Below are 20,042 nucleotides of genomic sequence, written 5' to 3' on the forward strand. Positions count from 1 at the left end.
AGAGATTATTTTTTTTAAGGTAGAATGTGGATTTCTGGAAATTTTGGGGCTGTCCTTCCTGCTTTTCCTCTCTCCTCAGAAACATAATTGGAAAGAAAGTACAGCTCCTGTATATTACAACTTTCTGGTTGATCTTCAAGGTACTTGAACGCATTTTGTGATGCCTGCTTGGTCTTAGCTCTTATGGAGGTAGGAAGACAAGTGCTTCAGAACAGCAAAGCTCCAATCATGCGTGTTAAACCAGAATTGCTTTGTCCTTTTTGTCACTCATAATTTAAAATAAACACCATTAAACTTGCAATGAAAGCGAGTAAAATGATGCACAAACAAAAAATGCTTCTTGCTGCTATTTATGAACTGAATGTGACATTCCCATATTTGTAAATGAGAGAGATCCATATAAGCAACATGCTGAAAAAATGTGACGAGTCTGTTTCTGGAATCACATTTTGGAGACTGGTCCCTGTGTTTGATTCCACCTGCTTTCTTTCTCACCCTTCAAACTAATCCTTATTACAAAGAAAATTTTAAGCAGCTATGTTAATCTCCAGATTTTTTCTGACAAAAATATTCTTCTGCTTGCCTCATGTCTGCAGTATGGTGAAGGAATCTTTTTGTGAACAGCCATTGTTATGGTAACTGTGTATATTAAAAGCTTAATTCACTTCCCATTAAAATCCTTGGAAAGACTCATCCAGCTCCTGCATCCAGTGCTTTCTCATACTGCAGCTTGAGCTAAAACCTTCTGAAGAGACTTTGAAAAGTGCATCCTTGCTTTTCCCCTCAAAACAAATTTTGTCATGGATTAAATTTCTGAGTGGACTGCTTTCTGCATCCCCATAACAATTTGTTGAAGGAAAAACTGGGTTTTCAGCTTCAGGCTGTGATGTGATTTCAGATAAACTTAATGTTGCAAACTGGAAGAGTTCTTTAATGTTCCTGACTCCTGTGGTTCTTTGCCTTCTAGAGAGTTTAGGATTTAATAGTGGTTAAGATATTGTAGAACTATTATGCTACTGGGTTGAATAAACTACTGTAAAAGCAGGTAATCCAGACTACAGTAACTGATGTGAAACTATGGAGATGGATATGTTATGTAGAACACAAGTCTTTGTAGAAGAAACCTGGAAATTGGATTATTTTGAATAAAATCCACTATGATTTGATCGTCTGAATTGTTTTCACAGTTGATCACTATGAAGTTTATTTTCTTATTGACCAAATGCTTCTTTTGTCATTTGCTCTTGTTTCTGTTATTTTCAGCTAAAGGAACTCTCAGTGAAGACACCATCCGAGTGTTCCTCCAGCAGATTGCAGCTGCTATGCGTATCCTGCACAGTAAAGGAATCATTCACAGGGATCTTAAACCACAGAACATTTTATTGTCTTATGCCAGCCGTAGGAAGTCAAGTGTCAGTGGCATACGCATCAAAATAGGTGAGTACACTTTACTCTGTGTGTAAAGAGTAAATCATGGTGTGAAGGTAAATCATCACTATTTGGTGGTTTCCTTACTCAGAGAGCCTCTTTGTGCTTAAAGCATAGAGGCTATATTGGCTGTGTTACATGTTAAATTGATGTTAATCAGGACATAGCCCAGAACGATCAGCTTAATGCTGTGATGTGGATTTCCAGTGTGGAAAAAAAAAATAATCTTGACTCATAAAGTCCTTTTGGGTCAGCAGAAAAAGGCTGTTGCTGAAAAGCTGATGTTTCTGGTACTAACTGTATTAACTAGGCGCATTTGTCAACTTTGAAATGCTGAGTAGCCTTTAGTCCATTTCAAAACTGCTTGCAAGGCTCTAAGCACAATTCTACCTGGGCTTTCCTGTTGTAGACCTTCCCAAGAGTTTTTGAGAAGTTTTAGACATGTAGCTTATAACCTATATTGTGACAGGAGGAGGTTCAGCATTGTAACTGAGAGCTGTTAGTTTTAAAGATGCTGCCAAGCTGCAATTTATGAGGAACTTGGGAGTTTCAGTCTCTCATTGCTCTCTCTGTTATGTGCCCATATAAAAAGACTTTGGTTTTGGCATGTTTCTTCTTATGCTTTTTTTTTTTTAAACCAAAGTCTGAGGTCTGTTCCAACTCAGTCCATCTTCTGAACACCACAGAAGAAACAAAATTTATTTTACTGCTCTTACTTAATAACTTCAGATACTGTTCTCTATGTAGAAAATTCAGGCATCTGAAGCTTAATTTCTAGAACTTCTTCCTGCTGTGATGTCACTGAAGCATACAGTATGCTCATCAGTCTTAATGAACCATTTATCTTTAGAAACTGACTTTAATCCTTTCTTACTGATGCCAGGCAGCATGTTCTGCAGCTGGGGAGATGGCTGAGCAGCAATTTCTACAAATGATGCCACTGCTGCTTTCTTGTCTTGCTATTTGGAAGATAGTACATTATTCTTTCAGTGTTTAACATAGCTTTTGCTGTTCCATGAAGATGGATTGTACCTGTTTTTAGCTCTCTCACTGATAATTGTAGCAGATTTCAATAAAAGATGATCTCTAGATTACAAAAATTTGAAAATTGTCTTTCTTTTTGTTGACAAATGTGTTTCTTTCCACAGCTGACTTTGGTTTTGCTCGTTATCTGCATAGCAACATGATGGCTGCAACTCTGTGTGGTTCCCCAATGTATATGGTGAGTGACTGCATTTCTCAATTTGAAGCTTAGACCTTCTACTACCAGAACAAAATAGTTGACTGCTGGCAGATTGGCAAATGCCTGAGGTTACTTGGAATCGTTAAGGACAGCATTGTAGCTTTCCATTCCATACTTTTACTAGTTCCCCTTTTTCCTGTGGTTTAGAGATCATGATTGTTAAAAAGAAATGAGGGGGACACTGAGTGTTTTTAGTGCTGTTCCCTTTTCTCTTAAGGTGTTCTCTATGCTTCCCTCACCCCCTTTTTCCTTTCTAATAAACAATTTGGAGTTGCTTGCCATTATTTTTTGCTAAGTGGTGGTATTTATTTCAGCACTAAGATATCTGTCTTTGCACTGCCACTCCTGCATTGTGTGGTCACGGGAAAATCACTTTGTTTTCCCTTGTCTTGTTTTTTATGTGTGAAATGGTGATGATGGTATTCCTTGTGAAATCCTTGCTTATTTATCTACAAGAAGGACTGCATCAACCAAGTAAATACTGCTTACTTTGTGTTCCCATACATGCAGATCATTAGCTTCTTTCTTTAGAACATCAGCGTTCCTAGTTTTATGTTTCTGATACGTAACTTTCATCTTAGGTAGTGTAATATAATTACCTTTCAAGTAATGATGCAGACTAAAATCCTTTCATTTCCTATTAAATATTTTAAATATTTTACTCTTTACAAAAAGCTGATCTCTTAATACCACTCTGACAGAAGTATTGTGTAATTCATATTGTTGTGGTTTTGTCTTTTGCTTTGCCTTCTGAGATCTTCCTGTACTTTCCAGGCCCCTGAAGTGATTATGTCTCAACACTACGATGCTAAAGCAGATCTGTGGAGTATAGGGACTGTGATTTATCAGTGTCTTGTTGGAAAACCACCTTTTCAGGTAACACTTTCATTTCTGTTTCCCTCTTTCTATTACTCTTTACAGTATCATGGAAATTCCCAGAGCTTTTCCTTCCAGGCATGAAAGGAAAACAGAGTTAAATAGGGATGTTTGAATGCTGATGCTTGAAAGGCCAGATAGCCTGAGGATACCAAAGGGAGAAATTGCTTGTACTTGTATTTTGTGTTCAATCTAGGGCAAATGCAGGACACTCAGTACTGAAATCAGTGCTGTGCTTGGCGTATGTGTGCATAGGTACAGAAGCTACTTTCTCTGCTAAACTGAACTATAACTAATATGCATTTTTATTTGACAGGCCAATAGTCCTCAAGATCTGAGAATGTTTTATGAAAAGAACAGGAATTTGATTCCTAGGTATGTCACCATGATCTTTCCTGTCGCTTATGTTTGTTGATTGAACACTTTTTCCTCTTTGAGAATGCCTGGGATGCATACAAATATTCTGTGTTGCTGTCTTGATAAGGAAGCAGTATGATAGCAGTGACTCTCATTGTGTCTTACCTTCACTACATTGCTGAGTTGAGTATCCTGTACTAAGGTTATGTAGTGAAAATTTAGGGACGTGGTAGAATGCTTCCAGACATTTTTAATGCATTATACATTATGTAATATATGTGTGAAAGTTAATGCATGGTTAAATTCCTTTTGTATGCAGCATACCTCGAGAAACATCAACTTACTTGGCTGACCTGCTGTTGGGTTTGCTTCAGAGAAACCAAAAAGACAGGATGGACTTTGGTACGTAACTTTTCCTTTTGCCCTCTTGTTTTGACATGTTAGTTGTATACATGTGACCAAAGCAATTGTCCTCACCTTTTGTCTACAGGCTGTAACATGAAAAAATGAAGTGTATTTTTCTTCTGTGTTACCGTAAAAGAGGGCTGTAATAAAAGAAATAAACAAAAAGCCTCAACAACAACAAATAAACATTGTTGGTTAATGACTGACAGTATTAAATGAAGCATATAAATTATTATTTTGTTGTTGAGAAGTGAAATACAGTTGTGGCCTCCCTTCCGTTTACTGATATATCTTAAATTTTGGTGTCAGTCATTTTTGCTGCTTTTATTATTTTATCCAAAATCAGACAGGTGCTATATGTTATGTTTTTCATGGTAATTGTTTAAATTAATTTGCACAACTTTTTTATTGCGATTTTATCCCAAACCCCAGGAAATGTTAATCTTAAACATTTAGCTGAATAAAATTAACTTGATATAAAACAATGTGTTTTATATGGAGATTTGTTTTAGCAACAAGGTACAAGATGCTTCACATTTAATCCGTGGGATGGTGAGAGGGAGCCTAAACTTCAAATCTCTTCAGGCTCTTTGTAGATGAGGCAGACTTCTCTCCTTCCCTTTACTATTAGGTCTCATGATGCTGAGGTCCTTGGCTGGATTACAACCCTGAGACGTGCTCAGTTTCATTTCTGCTCACAGAGGTTCACATTGCTGTTTAGTTAAGCATGCAAGCTTAGTTTTGTTGCAGTACTGAAATGCACAAAGTGTCTCGTTCACTTGTGATCCTTGTGTAGTTGTGAGAAGACTATGTTCAATAGGCTGAGGAGAAAGGAGGGTTTGAAAGGTATCTGGGATGTCTGCTTCAAGCCTTTCCTGATTGCATTGTTTTAAACTTGCCAATTGCTGATATGTTTTGCTCTAAAAATGTCAAACTTTGACAAATAATTTGAAATTAAAAGCACCGATTCTGGAGTAACGAAGATGTTGCTGCTTTCTGATAATCAGGCGTGGTTTTTTGTGTAGGTGTAACTTAAGTAACATGATATAAATGCTATATATTACTGTTATGTACTAGTATATATATAACAGTATATATACTGTTAGAAATTAGATATAGGAAAAAAACTCAGAGTATTTGGTCAAGATATCCTGGATGACTCTGGCAGTATTCAGGTGCCAACTTTTAAATTTGGGAAGAAGAATTAATACGTCACAAATGTGGATTTTGAGTGATGGATTCCACCTGCGCTCTTGGCATGCTGATCTCCACAGTTTCTTCAAACCTGGGAAATTCACTGTAACATTATGGCAGTATGAGAATGCGTTTGTGCTAAGAAAGAAAAACAGAAAGCAGAATGGTAGTGAGGAAAGTCATGTTTCCCTTGGCTGAGTCGCTTGAAGGGCCTCAAAGGGGCTGCTCTGGAATGTGCTTAGCAAGGGGAGTGAAAGGGAGAGCGTATAACTGAGCCCTGTTGCCTGTTGTTCAAGTGAAAAATAGCATTGGAAATCTTGCTTATCTTTTAGTGATATCAAGAAGAACAGCAGGTGTTGTAGAAAAGCTCAGAACACCTGATCCTTGTGTTAATCATTACATTGTTCTGGTGTTACTGCTAGCCTCTCTCCCCTATCAGTTTGTGGAAGAAAGTGTTGTTGAAGGGAGGAGAGTGCAGACCAAAGGGTTTTTTTTGAGGTGTTGGCTTGTTTTTTTTCTTTCTTTCTTTCTCTCCCTTGTTATTTGCTTAGGTCTAATAAACAGTGTTGTTTTTCCTCAGCTTTTAGAACATTAAAGCTCACAAAGTTCAGCAGTTAGGTTCCACTCACCATCAATTCTCCCTCACTAAGGTCTCATGTTTTAGAAGTTTCCTTGTGAACTGTTGGTCAACTGGTTATGCTAACTCATCCATCTCAGAGTATCCATTTACAACAAAAGCAAACATTTCTATTGTTAGAACAATAACAAGTTAGCTAATGAAATTGTTCAAGAAAATGGTGTTTGCCTCTGCTTTAAAATGAGCCAACTGCACAGGTTTCTGTTCTTCCATAGGGAATTTGGAAGGAGAATGGCTGCTGGTCTGCTGTGATCTTCAGCCATTGAAGGAGTAGCATTAAATAATTTCAAAAATAAGCGTCGTTTTTTGGGAAAGGCAGAAGTGAAAATACTTTCAGTGTTTGATGTGAAAGATGTTCTTCGTTTTGAAGAGCAAATCAAAACCAAATTTGTGCCATATTGTACATAGCAAACATAATTTGTTATGAGTGTTGGAGTTCCTCTTGTGTACATGAACCTTACGTTCAGTTACAAAATGTCCTTTAGTGATTGTATCTGATTTGTCCTGCTGGCTGTTATTGGAGGTTATTAAATTAATTTCATTTCCTTTCCAAATGCTGTACCAACATGTAACATGGAAGGCTTTAATCTGTTGCAAGCTTTTCATCCTCTGGCTATGAAATATTGATTCTGGGAAGGCAACCATTTACCACTGTCTGCATTACAGTCTAAAAATTGTGTCATTTGTACATGAATTCTCAATGGTGGTTGTTTCTTGTTCTACAGAAGCATTTTTCAACCACCCTTTCCTAGATCAGATTTCAACAGTCAAAAAATGTAAGTAGCTTTGGTTTTTCATTTATTTTTGTAAATGAATGTTGGGGCCTGGAGGGGAATTAAAATCTGCCGTATTCCTGAGATGTTTTCTTAAGTCTGACTTTTACATTCTACTGTGAGCCTCAGAGTTGAATCTTTTTCAGTACTATGCTGTGCTGACACACGACTCTCATTCCTTTCACATTTCAACTTAACTTAAAACCCATGTGTGTTTAAGGATACGTGGTGTTTATACATTCATATGAAAGTTTATGGATGAAAAGTAGTGAGGAAATGAGTTTGTTTGCAATTCAGGCTTTCAGAATGCTAAACCCACGTTTTTGTTTGGGTTTTCCTCTTTTAGCCTGTCCCGTACCAGTGCCCACATACGCAGGCTCAGTCTCTGGCAGTTCCTGTGGCAGCTCACCTTCCTGCCGTTTTGCTTCTCCTCCAGTAAGTTCCCCCTTTTACAAAACAATCTCTAGAAAATATTTTCTGTAATGTTTGGCCAAGAATTAGCTCTGTAAATTCTTGGACACGGAATAGCTCTCAAGTAAACCACTATCTTTTTCTAGAAAAATTGTTAATGTTTTGGTTCTGTCTTGTTTCTTGTGTTGTACTTTATGGGTGGGTTTTTTTTGTTGTTTGTTGTTCTAAAGACTTAAAACGTGATCCAGAATGTGAACTTCTTTTGTTTATTTGGCCTATGGTGGTGATAATTCCTACTTCAGAGGCTTTATTCCGAAAAGAGCAATTTTACCTTGTGAATCAATAGATTTGTAGCAGAGGTTTCTTACTCTCCCTGCTTCAGTCTCTTCCAGACATGCAGCATATTCAAGAAGAAAACTTGTCTTCCCCTCCATTGGGTCCTCCAAACTATCTTCAAGTGTCTAAGGACTCTGCCAGTACCAGTAGCAAGAACTCTTCCTGTGACACAGACGACTTTGTTCTTGTCCCACACAACATCTCTTCAGACCACTCATGTAAGAACCTTCCCTATTTTTACATTTTAAAACAGTTTTCACTGATAACATATCTTCGTCTAGCTATTGTTTGTCTCTCTTTTCTCTAAATATGTCTCAGTTCATATTGAATCTAGTTTATTCACTTTTGTTTACTTTTTGAAGGAAGGCTATTTGGTATTTGTCCATGTCCATATGGGACATTTTTATCTGCAACCGAGTGACCAGATATGCCAAGATTTTAAGTCGTGCCCGTTTTAAGTCATGGGCAGTGTTGGACTTCGGCAGTAGAGCATTTGTTGTAGGTCACATCTGAGGCATTGTCTTACGCAAAGCAACTTGTAGAAAACTTGTATGTGTTCACAGAGGTTTGTCAGAGGTTTTTATTCTTATATCAGTAATACTGGAGAGTTTTGTTGTTTTTTTTTTTTTAAGATTCTGCCTCATGATGTGGGTTTTCAGTGTGTTCTTCTTTTTGCTGTAGATGATATGCCATTGGGAGCAGCTGGCAGGCGGGCTTCGAGCGAGTTCTTGATGTGTGGAGGGTAGGTGTGCTGAGCTTCATCCAAAAAAAGTCTCATGTTCTAAAACGGGTACTGTAGCTGCAGAAGATGTTGCTGGGCTTTTTGGCATTTGATGGATTTACATAGCTGTGAGTGAACTTTCTTGAAGATTAATACAGCAAGTTGAATTTAATATGAATGTGTCAACAGCTTAAATCCAGAAAGCTTTGCTGCAAAGCAGGTAGTTTCTCTGATGTGAAGAACAGCCTGTTTGACAGCGTTTCTTGTTTTCGCAGGCAGTCACCATTAACTATTTCTGGAAGCTCAGGAACTGTACAGAAACCATCCTCAACCTCTTCTCGAAGTACTGCTTCTGGTACAACTAACAGGTGTGTGATGGAGGCTTAGTATTTCCTTTTTAAAAAAAGGTTCTTTGTTGTATGTTTGGTTAGTTTGTTTTTATTGTGGATAACTATAGGAAACTGAATTGAAATGGCTGCACTTAATGCAATGTAGTGGCTGATGGCTCCACAGCTGACTTCTGGTTCAGATTCACCCCAAAAAGATTTCCTTGAGGAAAGTGAGCTTTATTCTGGCTGATTGTAGCTTGAACTGTCTAACAGTTCTGACAGAAACTTCAGAAACAGAATTAATTTGTTCTTTTTGTGTGATGAAGCATGACATGTTCCTTGTTTACTGAGTCAAGATGTTCAATGTAGTTGACTTTTCGAGAAGTAGTTGTGAGAAAAGAGGAATTTAAAGCCCATTTTGCAATGGGTTTGTGTCTCATGCATAGACTGTCTTGTGTCTTCTAATTGCTTGCAGAGATATGGCTTCTGTGAAAGCAGTTATTGTGAATTTCACATTTGTGGCTTGCAAGATACCAAAGAAGCTACATGTAACATGTATTGCAGCTTTTTAATCAGCAGGGCTATTTAACAAGGGCCTTTTCTGCCTCATTGAAACTTGAAACTTGCAGACCAAGTTTCTAATAGTTCAAAATGAATTTTATCAGTAGTGCTTGATATCTTTCATGGATTATATTGGAAACTTGATTCTGATCTTTAGCTATTTATGTAAAGGTAAACAGAAGGCGTAGATTTGTCATTTGACCAAGTAATAAATTTCATGTTTTCAGTACAAAATAGAGAGTGAGTGACTAAATGGGGAATAAAGCTCTTATGCTGGGTGTATTTTTGGCTTACACTACAACTATGGAGCTGCAAGTCAGCATTATTTGTTTAGAAATGCTTGTCACAAGAAAAGTTTGCTACTTTGTGCTGATCTTTTTGCAGTTTGTGAAAAAGCTGCTGACAGGGGTTGTCAATGAAGCTGTGGTCTTACGTTGTGTGTTTAAGGGCAAAAAGTCTGAATTGTTTGGTTGTGAAGATCTGTTTGCTCTGGATTGACCGTTTACAAAAAAATGCATTGTAATTTTTTAAGTTGTTACTCATCACAGTTTCTAGAATTACAGCTTTTATGAAAACATGCAAGTTTTATTTTCTGTATGTTACTAAGTAAAGAGCTAAATGGTTTGTGGTTAGAGAACAGGTGCCTACTGGTCACATTTTCAGTGGTTGTACTACAACAGTTTGATTGAGTTATTGGTTGAATAAATGCAGACTCACTGCTTGGGGCGTCATCTCAAGGCAGCAGTGTCTGCATCTTGTATCTACCAGATGCTTTGGGATTTGGTTATTTTTTGCTGTGAAACGTTCTTCCCTTGTGTGTCGTTGTTTTCAGAATGTTGTTCTGCCCTGTGAAACAGTGAATTTTTCTGATTAGCTGATCAAACTGTATGAATTGCACCCATAATTAAGCTGCTTTGTGGCAAGTGGAGGAAGCTGTGATGCTTCTCAGGCTCCAGGCAGGATAAGTGGAAGCAGTTCATTCCTCTGTGGTTAATTCCTACTTTTATTCTCTATGCTGAGACACTCAGTGAGCACGGATTTAAAATCAGTGGTACTTGTGAGGCTGCAAAAAAGTGTTGGTACAGATTTATTCAGATCTGACTTTCAGATAACTAAATATCTGGGAACTGGGTGGCAATAAAAGGACAAATTGTGTTCTTTTGCTAAGGGAGAACTGTGTGTATGAGGAAGTTGTATTTCATTTTCAGAGGTTGCAAAGGGAGTGTGACGTAGTCATAAATCCACAGTTCTGTTCAGCTGTATCCACGTAGTGGTGTAACTGCTTGTTTTCTAGAGCTCGTGGTAGAACTTTTTTCACATCTCCTCTGAGAATCTCTAATCTTTGCCTTTCTCTTCTCTGAAGTGGTGATCAATAAAGGGCCAGATACCAAGCTGATTATCTTCCAAGAAGTCCTTGAGTTTGAAATCCTTTTTGTCTAGCTCTTTTAAAAGTGTTGGTAACTGATTACACTGTGGTGGTTTCATTCCCTTATCTGGCAGTACACTGAGGTGAGCCAGGTCACTGACACATAGTTGAACTTGGGTAATACTAATCTGCAGTTTGCGTCTGTGGATTAATGTTCAGGTGTGTGGTTTTGGTCGTTTTGTCAGGGGTTGGTTACATAACATGTTTTCCTTTTGCAAGTTCACTCTGTCTCATGGGATATCTCGGCGCTTTAGTGGCTTTTGTACACATTCCAGCCCTGCTGCTGAACTTCCTGTTCTTAGTGCAGTGGGTTTTCCTAGAACGCTATTTTGAAGCGTTGTAAACAGAGCAGGCAGATTGGCAGGAAGGTGAAGGGATCTGTGGATTGCTGTGATGCATAACGAAGTGTACAGCACTTCAGCCTGTGTAAGAAAGGCAGTTAGTAACAAACAGATCTCAGCCTTCTGCAGAGTGCCAGAGCTAGACCAGGACAGGCGAAGATATGCTGCGTGCATGGAGCATGGGATCAGATTTTCCACTTCCCAGATTTTCTTGAAACTTTGAGGATGGTACAATTCAGTGAAAGATCTGCCTACCTCTGTTCATCTCCTCTCTTTGCACCTTCCAACTTCAGGCATTGCCAGCCTTCTGTATCCCCTCGCAGCGAAACAGCACCTATCCCAGTTCCTACTCAGCTACGGAATTACCAGCGTATAGAACAGAACCTCTCCTCTACTGCCAGCCCCGTGTCAAACCCCCACGGATCACCAAGGTGAGTTTTCAGACTCCTTTTTCTTGGTTCTGGTAGTATTTGTACCCTACAGATATCTGTGCTTTCTTATTGATATCTTTTTATTTTTTTGACAGTCCCATAATAGAAAGGCATTTTAATGAGAAATAATAGTCCTTCACAATCTCAAGACTGTTGAATGGGCAGTTGACATTTTTCAGTAAAACAAGATGATCTTGTTCCTTTGCTCAAATGCAATGCAAGAGAATAAAAAGATGAAGCTTTGCTCTTTCTGATTTCTCTTTGTGTAATATGCAGTGTTACATCATAAACTAGAAAGTCAGTAATAAGTTAGGTTCTGTTTTCACACATGCAGTGATGAGTTGGATGCATTGTTTTGTCAAATATCAAGGAATCAATTTTTTTTTGCATGCTAATTAACTAGCTTGTCTTAATACAAAGCTCCAGTGTGCTAGATTTATTCTGTGCCTCGCAATCAACAGGATTGGGGTGGTAAAGGTCAAAGACTCAGAAACAGACTGCTTAGAACTCTGGAGTTCTTTACAAAAACACAGTTCCTTCCTTTTTTTAATTTTTGTCTTCAAGATCTGATTTTGCAGTTGTTTCTGCACTTGAAAAAGTGCCTTTCTGTAAAATATTTGTTGTCAGTGGCTGAACTTTATTCCAAGTCTAATACTTAAAACATTATGGTAATTTTTATTGTAAATTCCTTCCTTTTCCTACCATAAAAACAAACATGTATGTCAATGTGTTCCACTCAGTAGTAAAATTCATGTAATGTCTGAACAGCAGGAATCCATTTACTGAGAACTATTTAAAATTTCTACAGTTAACAGACAGGCTGCTGTGACTTAAGTTTCCTTAGGTTCCAAAACCCTCAGTGTGGACAAAGGGAATTGTATCTTGTTTTCAAAATGAGAGACTTATTAGTTTAATAAGCCTCAACTTCACAATTCTGTTTAAATATCAGAGTTGTTTGTTGGTTTTTGTTTTTTTTTTTAATTGATCATTGTACTCCTATGGGAATTCAGAATCTTATCTCAAGAAACCACAGTTGCATGGTTACTGTAACTGGTAACTGTAGTGTGTTGAACAACTATTTTCTTTTCTTTCTCTTTTTCTTTTTCCAGAGCTGGGGTTGTCAGACGCTCAAATACCAGCCCAATGGGCTTCATGAAGATGGGCTCCTGTTCTCCAGTACCAGCTGATGCTGTGCAGGGTGTTGGGCGCAGGTTATCCACGGGGTCTTCGAGGCCATATTCTCCTTCACCACTAGGTAAGCTGCAGTTCTAATTCTTACTCATTCTCAGTAATTAGCAAGGATTTAGCTGAAGCAGTAATTCAGAAAACAAATTCCTGTTTAAAACTTCAACTGAAATTTGTCCAAATAGATTATAGAATCACGTAGATTGGGAAAGACTTTCAAGATAGTAGAATCCAACATTGGCCTGACCTACCAGATCACATCCCTTACGTCCACATCCACGTCTCTTAAACATCTCCATGGCTGGGGCTCTGCCACTTCCCTATACAGCCCATTCCCATGTTTGATCACCCACTCCTTGAAGAAATAAGTAGGTGAAGAGTAAAGCATAAATTCACATTTTGATTTTATTTACTTAGTTGGAACTATACCTGAGCAGCTAAGCCACTGTTGTTGCGGACAGCTTCAAGGTCATGAGTCCAGGAGCAGAAACTTCTCAGGTGAGAGACTTTGGACAATAACACAACCAGTACAGTTTTGATTAAACCTTCCACAGAGTTTCATGAAAAAGGAGGGGCAGCATTACATTAGTGTGGGTTAATGGGAGGCATTTGGTAAGCTGTGCACTGAGATTCTGTAGAAACAGCCTGGGTTTGGCTGTGTCAGGACTCGTTTCTCCGTATTTAATTGCCTGCACAATCAGAAGTTTGTTGTTTTGTTTTTTACCCAAGTTGAATAGCAACTCTAACACCTGTCTTTAACAAGGGATGAGATGGGATAGATGAGATTATAATGAATGGTCTGGACACGTTTCTCAGAATCTGATTTTGATAGACCAGCGTTTTCATGCCAGCACTCAAAAAAGGGAAGAACTACCAGTGTGCAGTGTGTGGCATGTTCTCATCACTCTCTTAGGGAATTGCCAGGAATCTGATGTTAATATTGCTAAGCTTTCAGTAAGCTTTGCAAGTCATAAATTGTTCCAGTGCACCAGGAGGCAGCAGCAGGGGTGGGAGAGTATTTTTTACTGTACACACAACTTAGATGCAAGCTCTTCTTTGTCCAGAATACCAGCTACACTCTTTATTTTGACCTTTTAGGGAAGTGTTTAAACTACAATGCGTGTTATTTTTCCTGCTTTAATGCTTCTCAAAATTCTCTGGAGGTAATAACCTTCATTTCTTGGAGTTTATATTTTAGATATCTGGACATTAAATAAGTTTTATGATGTCTTAAAAATGTCCCTCATAACTGTTATGCTGCTGGCAATCTCAACAAAAGACTAGGAATGAGTAAAACCTCAGATTTGAAATAGTCTCTTGTATTTTAAAAGAAAAATAAAAAAGCTGAGGAGAAAATGAAGGGAAAACAAAGCTGTGTGAGCTCCTCTTTTGTTCAGTCTTTTTGGGATAACACTGTTTTGTGGCTCTAGGAGTATTTAATGTTTCATTTCTCTGTCTCCTGCAATCTATTCCTATTTGATTTTATTGTTTCTTAATTTCCAGTGACTGCAGTGTTATTTCTGCTTGTAAAATACCACAAATGGCAGCACATCTGCTTTTCAGCATTTAAATGGGTAAATTGACTTTGCTTCAGGGTGAAGTGAGATCATCTGTACAGAGATTTTCTAGGGACTGAAGATGTCTGTCTTAATGCAGCTTCTGAACTAATTGAGTTACCCTTTGCTGCTGCCAGTGGCAGCAGAGGAGAGTTTGAATTCAGAAGCCTACCCAGTGGTGGGAATGACACTGGAACAGCAACCAGGGAAATTTAAGGCTGCTTTTTGAGATAAAGCTGAATTTAGTGCTGTGGGACAGACAAGCAGGCTGATTTCAATGGAGTTGAAATTTCATGAGTATAGAATTTAGGGGATTTAGTGAGGAGTAGACTGGAATACTCTGCTGGAGCTTCAGGCAGAAGGTCTGTTCTAAAGCACATTGTTTAAATGGAGAGGAATGCAATCAAAATGAAATGGCTTATATTCAAAGTCTAACTACCAAGAGCATAAGCTTAAGAAGGTTGCAGAATGTGGCTTAGCAGCTGGGCACTTTACTGAGCAAACTGCAAGAAGTTGGACATTGGCTCCACTTCACAAATATACGCTTGAAGAACAATCTTGGAAAATTGCCTTGGCCAGCTGCTGAGAATTTTGCATACTAAGTCATGGTGCAGCCTAGGAACAAATAGAACGGCGTAAGCTTTGCCATTTCTTTTTAAGGCAAATGGGATTTTTAGCACTTTGTTCTTTGGGGTTACAGTGGTATACATTTTATCTGGAAAGCTGTGGCCACAGGACTGAAGTCTTATGTATTGTTTGAAACTGCACCGTTCCTCTTCTTGAAACTTAAAAATACCACATGGAAGATACAAATTTTAATCAAATATTGGATTTTTTATATTGAAAGTGGAAGAGAACCTTCTGGGTAGGTGAGATGTTCATAGGAGTGTTTCCTTACGGTCCTCTGCTTACAGATTACAGCTCTTCCATTTCAATTTGCTTTACGGGAAACTTTGCATTCATACTGAAGTGTGGACTTTCTTTGTACATGGTGAACTTTTGAAAAACATCTGACAACCTAAAAATAAATGGCTGCCCTAATAATGATCCTAAAATGTTTCATTTGAATAACTTGTTTATTAAGGTTTTTGTTTTTTAATACCTACTTTTCTCACAGAAACTGTGAGGGAAGCAGCCTTTTGTGTCTGCAGATCAAATTATTACAAACAAAAAAAGTCATTAACACACAACTTTGTATTCACATGCTGTTTACAGGAATGCAATTCCAATACTTGAAAACCTCTTTTCAATTTAGAGTCCTGGTGGCTGTGCTTGAAATTTTAGCATTGGTTATGCCATTCCTTCTGAATCCAACCACTTTATATGTCTTGGAGTAGGTTGCCAGAAGTAGTGCAGCTGCCAGTACAGCTGTCACCCTGCAATCTTGCCTCTTTGGCAGCTTGAATGTGAGTGTCATCTCATCAAGTGTATGTAGCCTCAGCCCGTATAGTCAACAGGATAAATCCATCCTGTTTGCCATTTAGCGAGCTGATAATCAAACACGTATCTCAGTAGTGCATCCTTATCTCCTTTCAGATTAATGATGCTCTCTAGTGTTTTGAGTTTCGTTGATACATTTCCAAGCACTGCGCGTAGAAATCTTTTTCACTGCTTTTCATCCCTACAGGTTCTCCAATACCACCATCTCAGTCTCCACAGTCACTTCTGATGGGAGCTAGGTTGCAAAGTGCACCTACTCTCACGGATATTTACCAGAACAAGCAGAAGCTCAGAAAGCAACATTCAGACCCAGTGTGCCCATCCTATGCTGGGTATGGATACAGTCATTCTCCACAACCAAGTAGGCCAGGTAGCCTGGGAACATCACCCACCAAGCACATGGGGTCATCACCGAGGAGTTCAGACTGGCTGTTCAAAACTCCTTTACCAACAATCATTGGTTCTCCTACTAAGGTAGGTTGAGTTTACCACTGTTTGCAAAATGTGAAGTGGTAACACGTTGTCTGAAACCATTCCCAAGAATATCTTGAGGTGCAAATCTTGTGTTTCTTGTTGTTGGTTTTGTTTATTTCTAATATATTCTTTTTCTTTGTTTTTTTAATTCTTTAAGGCAACAGCTCCCTTCAAAATACCTAAAACACAAGCATCCTCAAATTTGCTGGCCCTGGCAAATCGCCAGGGATCTGTAGATGCTCCTTTGCAGCCTAAAGACATCACTGAACCAAGGGACTTTGCACACTTTCACTCGACACAAGGAAGTGACAAGCATGCAGGAGAGCAGCACAGTAAAGCTACGTTTGGCAGGTAGGCATTGCAGTATTTATGACCTGGAAAGTTGAGTAAATAATTTGACAGAAGAATGTACGTTGCACACAGCCATTTGGAGGGGTGGAGCATGCAAAAAATGAGCTGTGAGGAGATACTGGTGTTTAGTATATACAACAAGCTTTTTGTACTGTGTATAAACGTTGCAGAGACTTCCTGAAGCACTTTGTGTTGTTGTCTGATGTTGTTATCTAGTTCCTTTTTGTTTTGATTATCTGACTGTGCAAGTCTCACCGACTCTCTGAAGCCTGTTTGATTTTCCTTTGAACATCTAGATGGCAAAACTTGCAGTATTCATTTTTAAGATGAAAGGGTTCATCTATAGTTAGCTCTGTCTCAGTATGTCCATGATGAACAGTGAGGTTTCCAGTCATTTTGTACTTGTGTTGAAAGCTTCTCTGTAATAAATATTAAGAATCTGCTGCAAATTAGGAACATTTTGCCCTAAATTTTTATTGAATGTGTGTGGGTTTTTTTCTGTCTAGATCTGTTAGTACTGGGAAGCTCTCAGATCAACAGGTAAAGACTGCCCTTGGTGGCCAGTTATACCAAGGCAGTACAGACAGCCTGAATACAGAGCGACCAATGGATACAGGTAAGGAACAGATGGATGTGTTTAAGTGGTCCATATATACTATAGCTTTTTTCAGCCAACCAGATAGACTTCTGCTTCCAACTTCAGTTGTTGGTTGAGACACTTAAGCTTTTTTTATTATTATTTTCCTTAAGGAGATATGTTCTTTAATATAACTTTTAAAATAAGTGAGACAAGAAAGCATCAATTTCTGTGATAAATAAGAAATATTGCTGCTTCCTGGAGTGGCTAGAGGTTTTGTTTTTTCAGTACATTTGTGGCTGTTTCACTTCCTAATTCCAACTTGTTTTCGTCTGAAAGCCAGCTTATGTAATTCTGGTTCTTTTTTCTTTACTTTTTTTTTTTTTTTTTTACCTTCTTCTTTCTCCCCACAAACAGCTAATACCTTTCCACAAATGGCCAACAGGAGATCTGGGTTTGATGTAAGAAGTTCTGCAGACGGGGCTAGTCTTTAGGCCAGCCAAACCTGTCTTTAGAATTTTTCTCTTGCAGCTTTTGCTGCAGGACTGATGTCACTCAGCTTGTTTTATTTGCTAACCTATGTGATTGCATGTAATAGGGACTAATTTCTGGAAATCTTCTCTTCCAGCCCCAGCAGGGGCCTATGGCATCACAGTGGCACCTCCTTCCATGGGAAGTGGGGCAAGTTCTCGGGCTGTCATGTTTACTGTTGGGTCCCCTCCAAGCAGTGCCACCCCTCCTACCTGCACCCATATGGTCCTCAGAACAAGAACCACCTCAGGTAAGTCCTCCTGCTGATGGCTGTTGTCAGTGTTCAGACTTGCCCATCCCCTGGGGGCAGTAACCTGCTTACTGCCTTGCGCAGTGGGTCCTCTGGGCCAGGCAAAAAAACAAAAAGCATTCTGCAAAAGCTGAGATGCACCTTAGATTTCTTCTGCCTTTTGTCTCCTAAAAAGAGGGCCAGAGGCACCAGTTTACCATGCAGCAGTGCGTAACATCTGGAGTGCGCTGTTTTGCTCCCCTATAGGGGTTTTAACTGCATTTATGGCAAAAGTGGAGAGAAGTTATTAGACTTCTGATTCTGCATTTTTGCCCGCTGCAGTATGTTATAGTAGAAGCAAGATGAAAGATGTGTGAGCTGACTTCATCTCAGCATGTTGGCTATATTGTCAAATAGCAAAGATCTCAAGGTAGAGGCCAGAATCCGCTCAGGATGAGCAGGACTCTATATTTGCAGCAGTGTGCTTTCATAAATTGTAAGAAAACCTTTGTACTATTGGACTGCCTGCCTTGGAATCCTTGACAGCTGATATTCCAGAATCCATTTTATAAATCATCTCTGTACGTTAAAAAGCATAGCCCTTGCATTCTCTACAGAGTGATGCAAGGAACAACAAAGAGAGCCTCCGAAGAGCGAATCTGTGGTGCCTACTGATTTGTCATTTGCTATCATCTGCAGCCCCAGAGCTGCAAGGTGGAACAACCTATTGGACTGAATGTGTGTGTGTTATTTTTCCTTGTAGTTGGATCAAACAGTTCTGGAGGGTCTCTCTGCTCTACTAGTGGCCGTGTATATATGGGCTCGCCTCCTGGTATTTATATGGGTTCTTCTCCTCCGGGAGCCGAGGCAGCTCCAAGTCTGAAGTACATGCCTTATGGTACTTCGCCTCCCAGCTTAGAGGGCTTTATCACTTTTGAAGCTCCTGAATTGCCTGAGGAAACTTTAATGGAGGTATAGAAAAACAATTTAATGTCTTATAATATAAAATGCTGATAAAACAGAGACGTGGTAAAAACACGACTGCTCAGTGTGCTTGGTAGCTGCTGCTTCTCTATCTCAGATACTCCTCTTTGAAATCTGGAAAATACTCCTGTGTCAATTGTGACTATTTCTCTTTGGTAGTTATTCCTGGCATTTCTTGTATTTTAATAGGTAACCAAAGGAACATGACTGCTTTTGTTCACCAGAGCCTTCCAAAGAGGCCTCTGTTTTAATGCCAAGTCTCTGGATGTGGGTGCTGACAGAAGCAATGTCCCTCTGGGCGTTGTTCCTAACTGCTTCCTCACAGATGACGTTGCATCCTACTTGTGGGAAGAGTGTTCTGTTTTTCATTTTTATTTTTTTTATGAGTGGTGGAATGTTGCTTTGAAAACACACTTTGGTGTGGTGTTTCACCAGGATGCTCTCCTTGATCTATAAATTTCTTAGGGCAGATCGCTGTTCTATTTTCTCATTCACATCTTGCTGGAAAGTGTTTGGGTTCTTACCACATCCGTATTTTATAATATGAATGTTTGACAATGCACTGTATTCTTCCCACAGACAGAGTTTAAAATGTATTTAGACCTGCACTGCTCATGAAAAGACGATAAATATCGCTGAGATGCGTTTGTTTTGTTTTGCAGGTTGATTTTTTTTTTTTAAACAATGTAGTGTCTGTTTTAGATGTCAGTAAACAGTGAGTTGTTGGCTCCAATTTGTTTGGTTTAAGTGGGAAATTTGGCAACAGACACTTTTTAGTACAATATAATTCTAGATCTAACTGTAGAGTGAAGCAGATAATTAAGAAGCTGCAGATCAGTTCTCTTATAGGTATCAAGTCTGTTGTATAATAAAAGCCAAATGTTCCTTCTGGCTTCTCACACAAATGCTGAGCATACTTCTGGGCTGCTGATAATACAATAACAAGTAATACATCCCACTTGTGATTTTCTTAGTTGCTCAAGTTTCAAGAAACACAGAACTCCATGTCCCAGTTTCTCTGGCTTTTTTTGAAAGACTCTGAAGTATAAGCTCCAGTATCTTGAAATCATTAACAAAGAAAGAACAAATTAGTATCTGTTGATGGTTTTGGACTCATTTGATTCTGAAATCTCTACTGCTGACTGTTATTTCTGCATAGAATTAACATACCAAAAGAACCTCAAGTGGTTAAAAAGAGTTCTAAGTGTACTTACTTGCCTTATGACTTAGAATGGTTAAACTGCTG

The 20,042-nt window shown here is 38.8% G+C and overlaps 1 protein-coding gene across 2 annotated transcripts in view; it reads left to right on the forward strand.

Annotated features, from left to right (window-relative positions):
• Positions 1 to 20,042, forward strand: part of ULK2 (unc-51 like autophagy activating kinase 2) — a 35,626-nt gene that overhangs the window by 11,288 nt on the left and 4,296 nt on the right. Inside the window, exons 1-19 of one of the 2 annotated variants that reach the window (XM_042879456.1) lie at positions 102 to 189; positions 1,264 to 1,437; positions 2,577 to 2,650; positions 3,446 to 3,547; positions 3,864 to 3,922; positions 4,224 to 4,306; positions 6,866 to 6,916; positions 7,260 to 7,348; positions 7,707 to 7,878; positions 8,342 to 8,402; positions 8,657 to 8,749; positions 11,332 to 11,469; positions 12,579 to 12,724; positions 13,072 to 13,152; positions 15,838 to 16,124; positions 16,282 to 16,475; positions 16,982 to 17,091; positions 17,681 to 17,833; positions 18,576 to 18,784. In XM_042879456.1, coding sequence (XP_042735390.1) covers positions 1,323 to 1,437; positions 2,577 to 2,650; positions 3,446 to 3,547; positions 3,864 to 3,922; positions 4,224 to 4,306; positions 6,866 to 6,916; positions 7,260 to 7,348; positions 7,707 to 7,878; positions 8,342 to 8,402; positions 8,657 to 8,749; positions 11,332 to 11,469; positions 12,579 to 12,724; positions 13,072 to 13,152; positions 15,838 to 16,124; positions 16,282 to 16,475; positions 16,982 to 17,091; positions 17,681 to 17,833; positions 18,576 to 18,784 — 2,217 coding nt within the window. In that variant the 5' untranslated portion in view covers positions 102 to 189; positions 1,264 to 1,322. Of the gene's footprint in view, positions 1 to 101; positions 190 to 1,263; positions 1,438 to 2,576; positions 2,651 to 3,445; positions 3,548 to 3,863; positions 3,923 to 4,223; positions 4,307 to 6,865; positions 6,917 to 7,259; positions 7,349 to 7,706; positions 7,879 to 8,341; positions 8,403 to 8,656; positions 8,750 to 11,331; positions 11,470 to 12,578; positions 12,725 to 13,071; positions 13,153 to 15,837; positions 16,125 to 16,281; positions 16,476 to 16,981; positions 17,092 to 17,680; positions 17,834 to 18,575; positions 18,785 to 20,042 lie in introns of those variants that run through there. The other variant, XM_042879455.1, reaches the window with a different exon arrangement.

The sequence above is a fragment of the Lagopus leucura genome, unplaced genomic scaffold (assembly GCF_019238085.1).
Source record: "Lagopus leucura isolate 7727_CA_CO unplaced genomic scaffold, USGS_WTPT01 Super-Scaffold_100024, whole genome shotgun sequence".
NCBI lineage: Eukaryota > Metazoa > Chordata > Aves > Galliformes > Phasianidae > Lagopus > Lagopus leucura.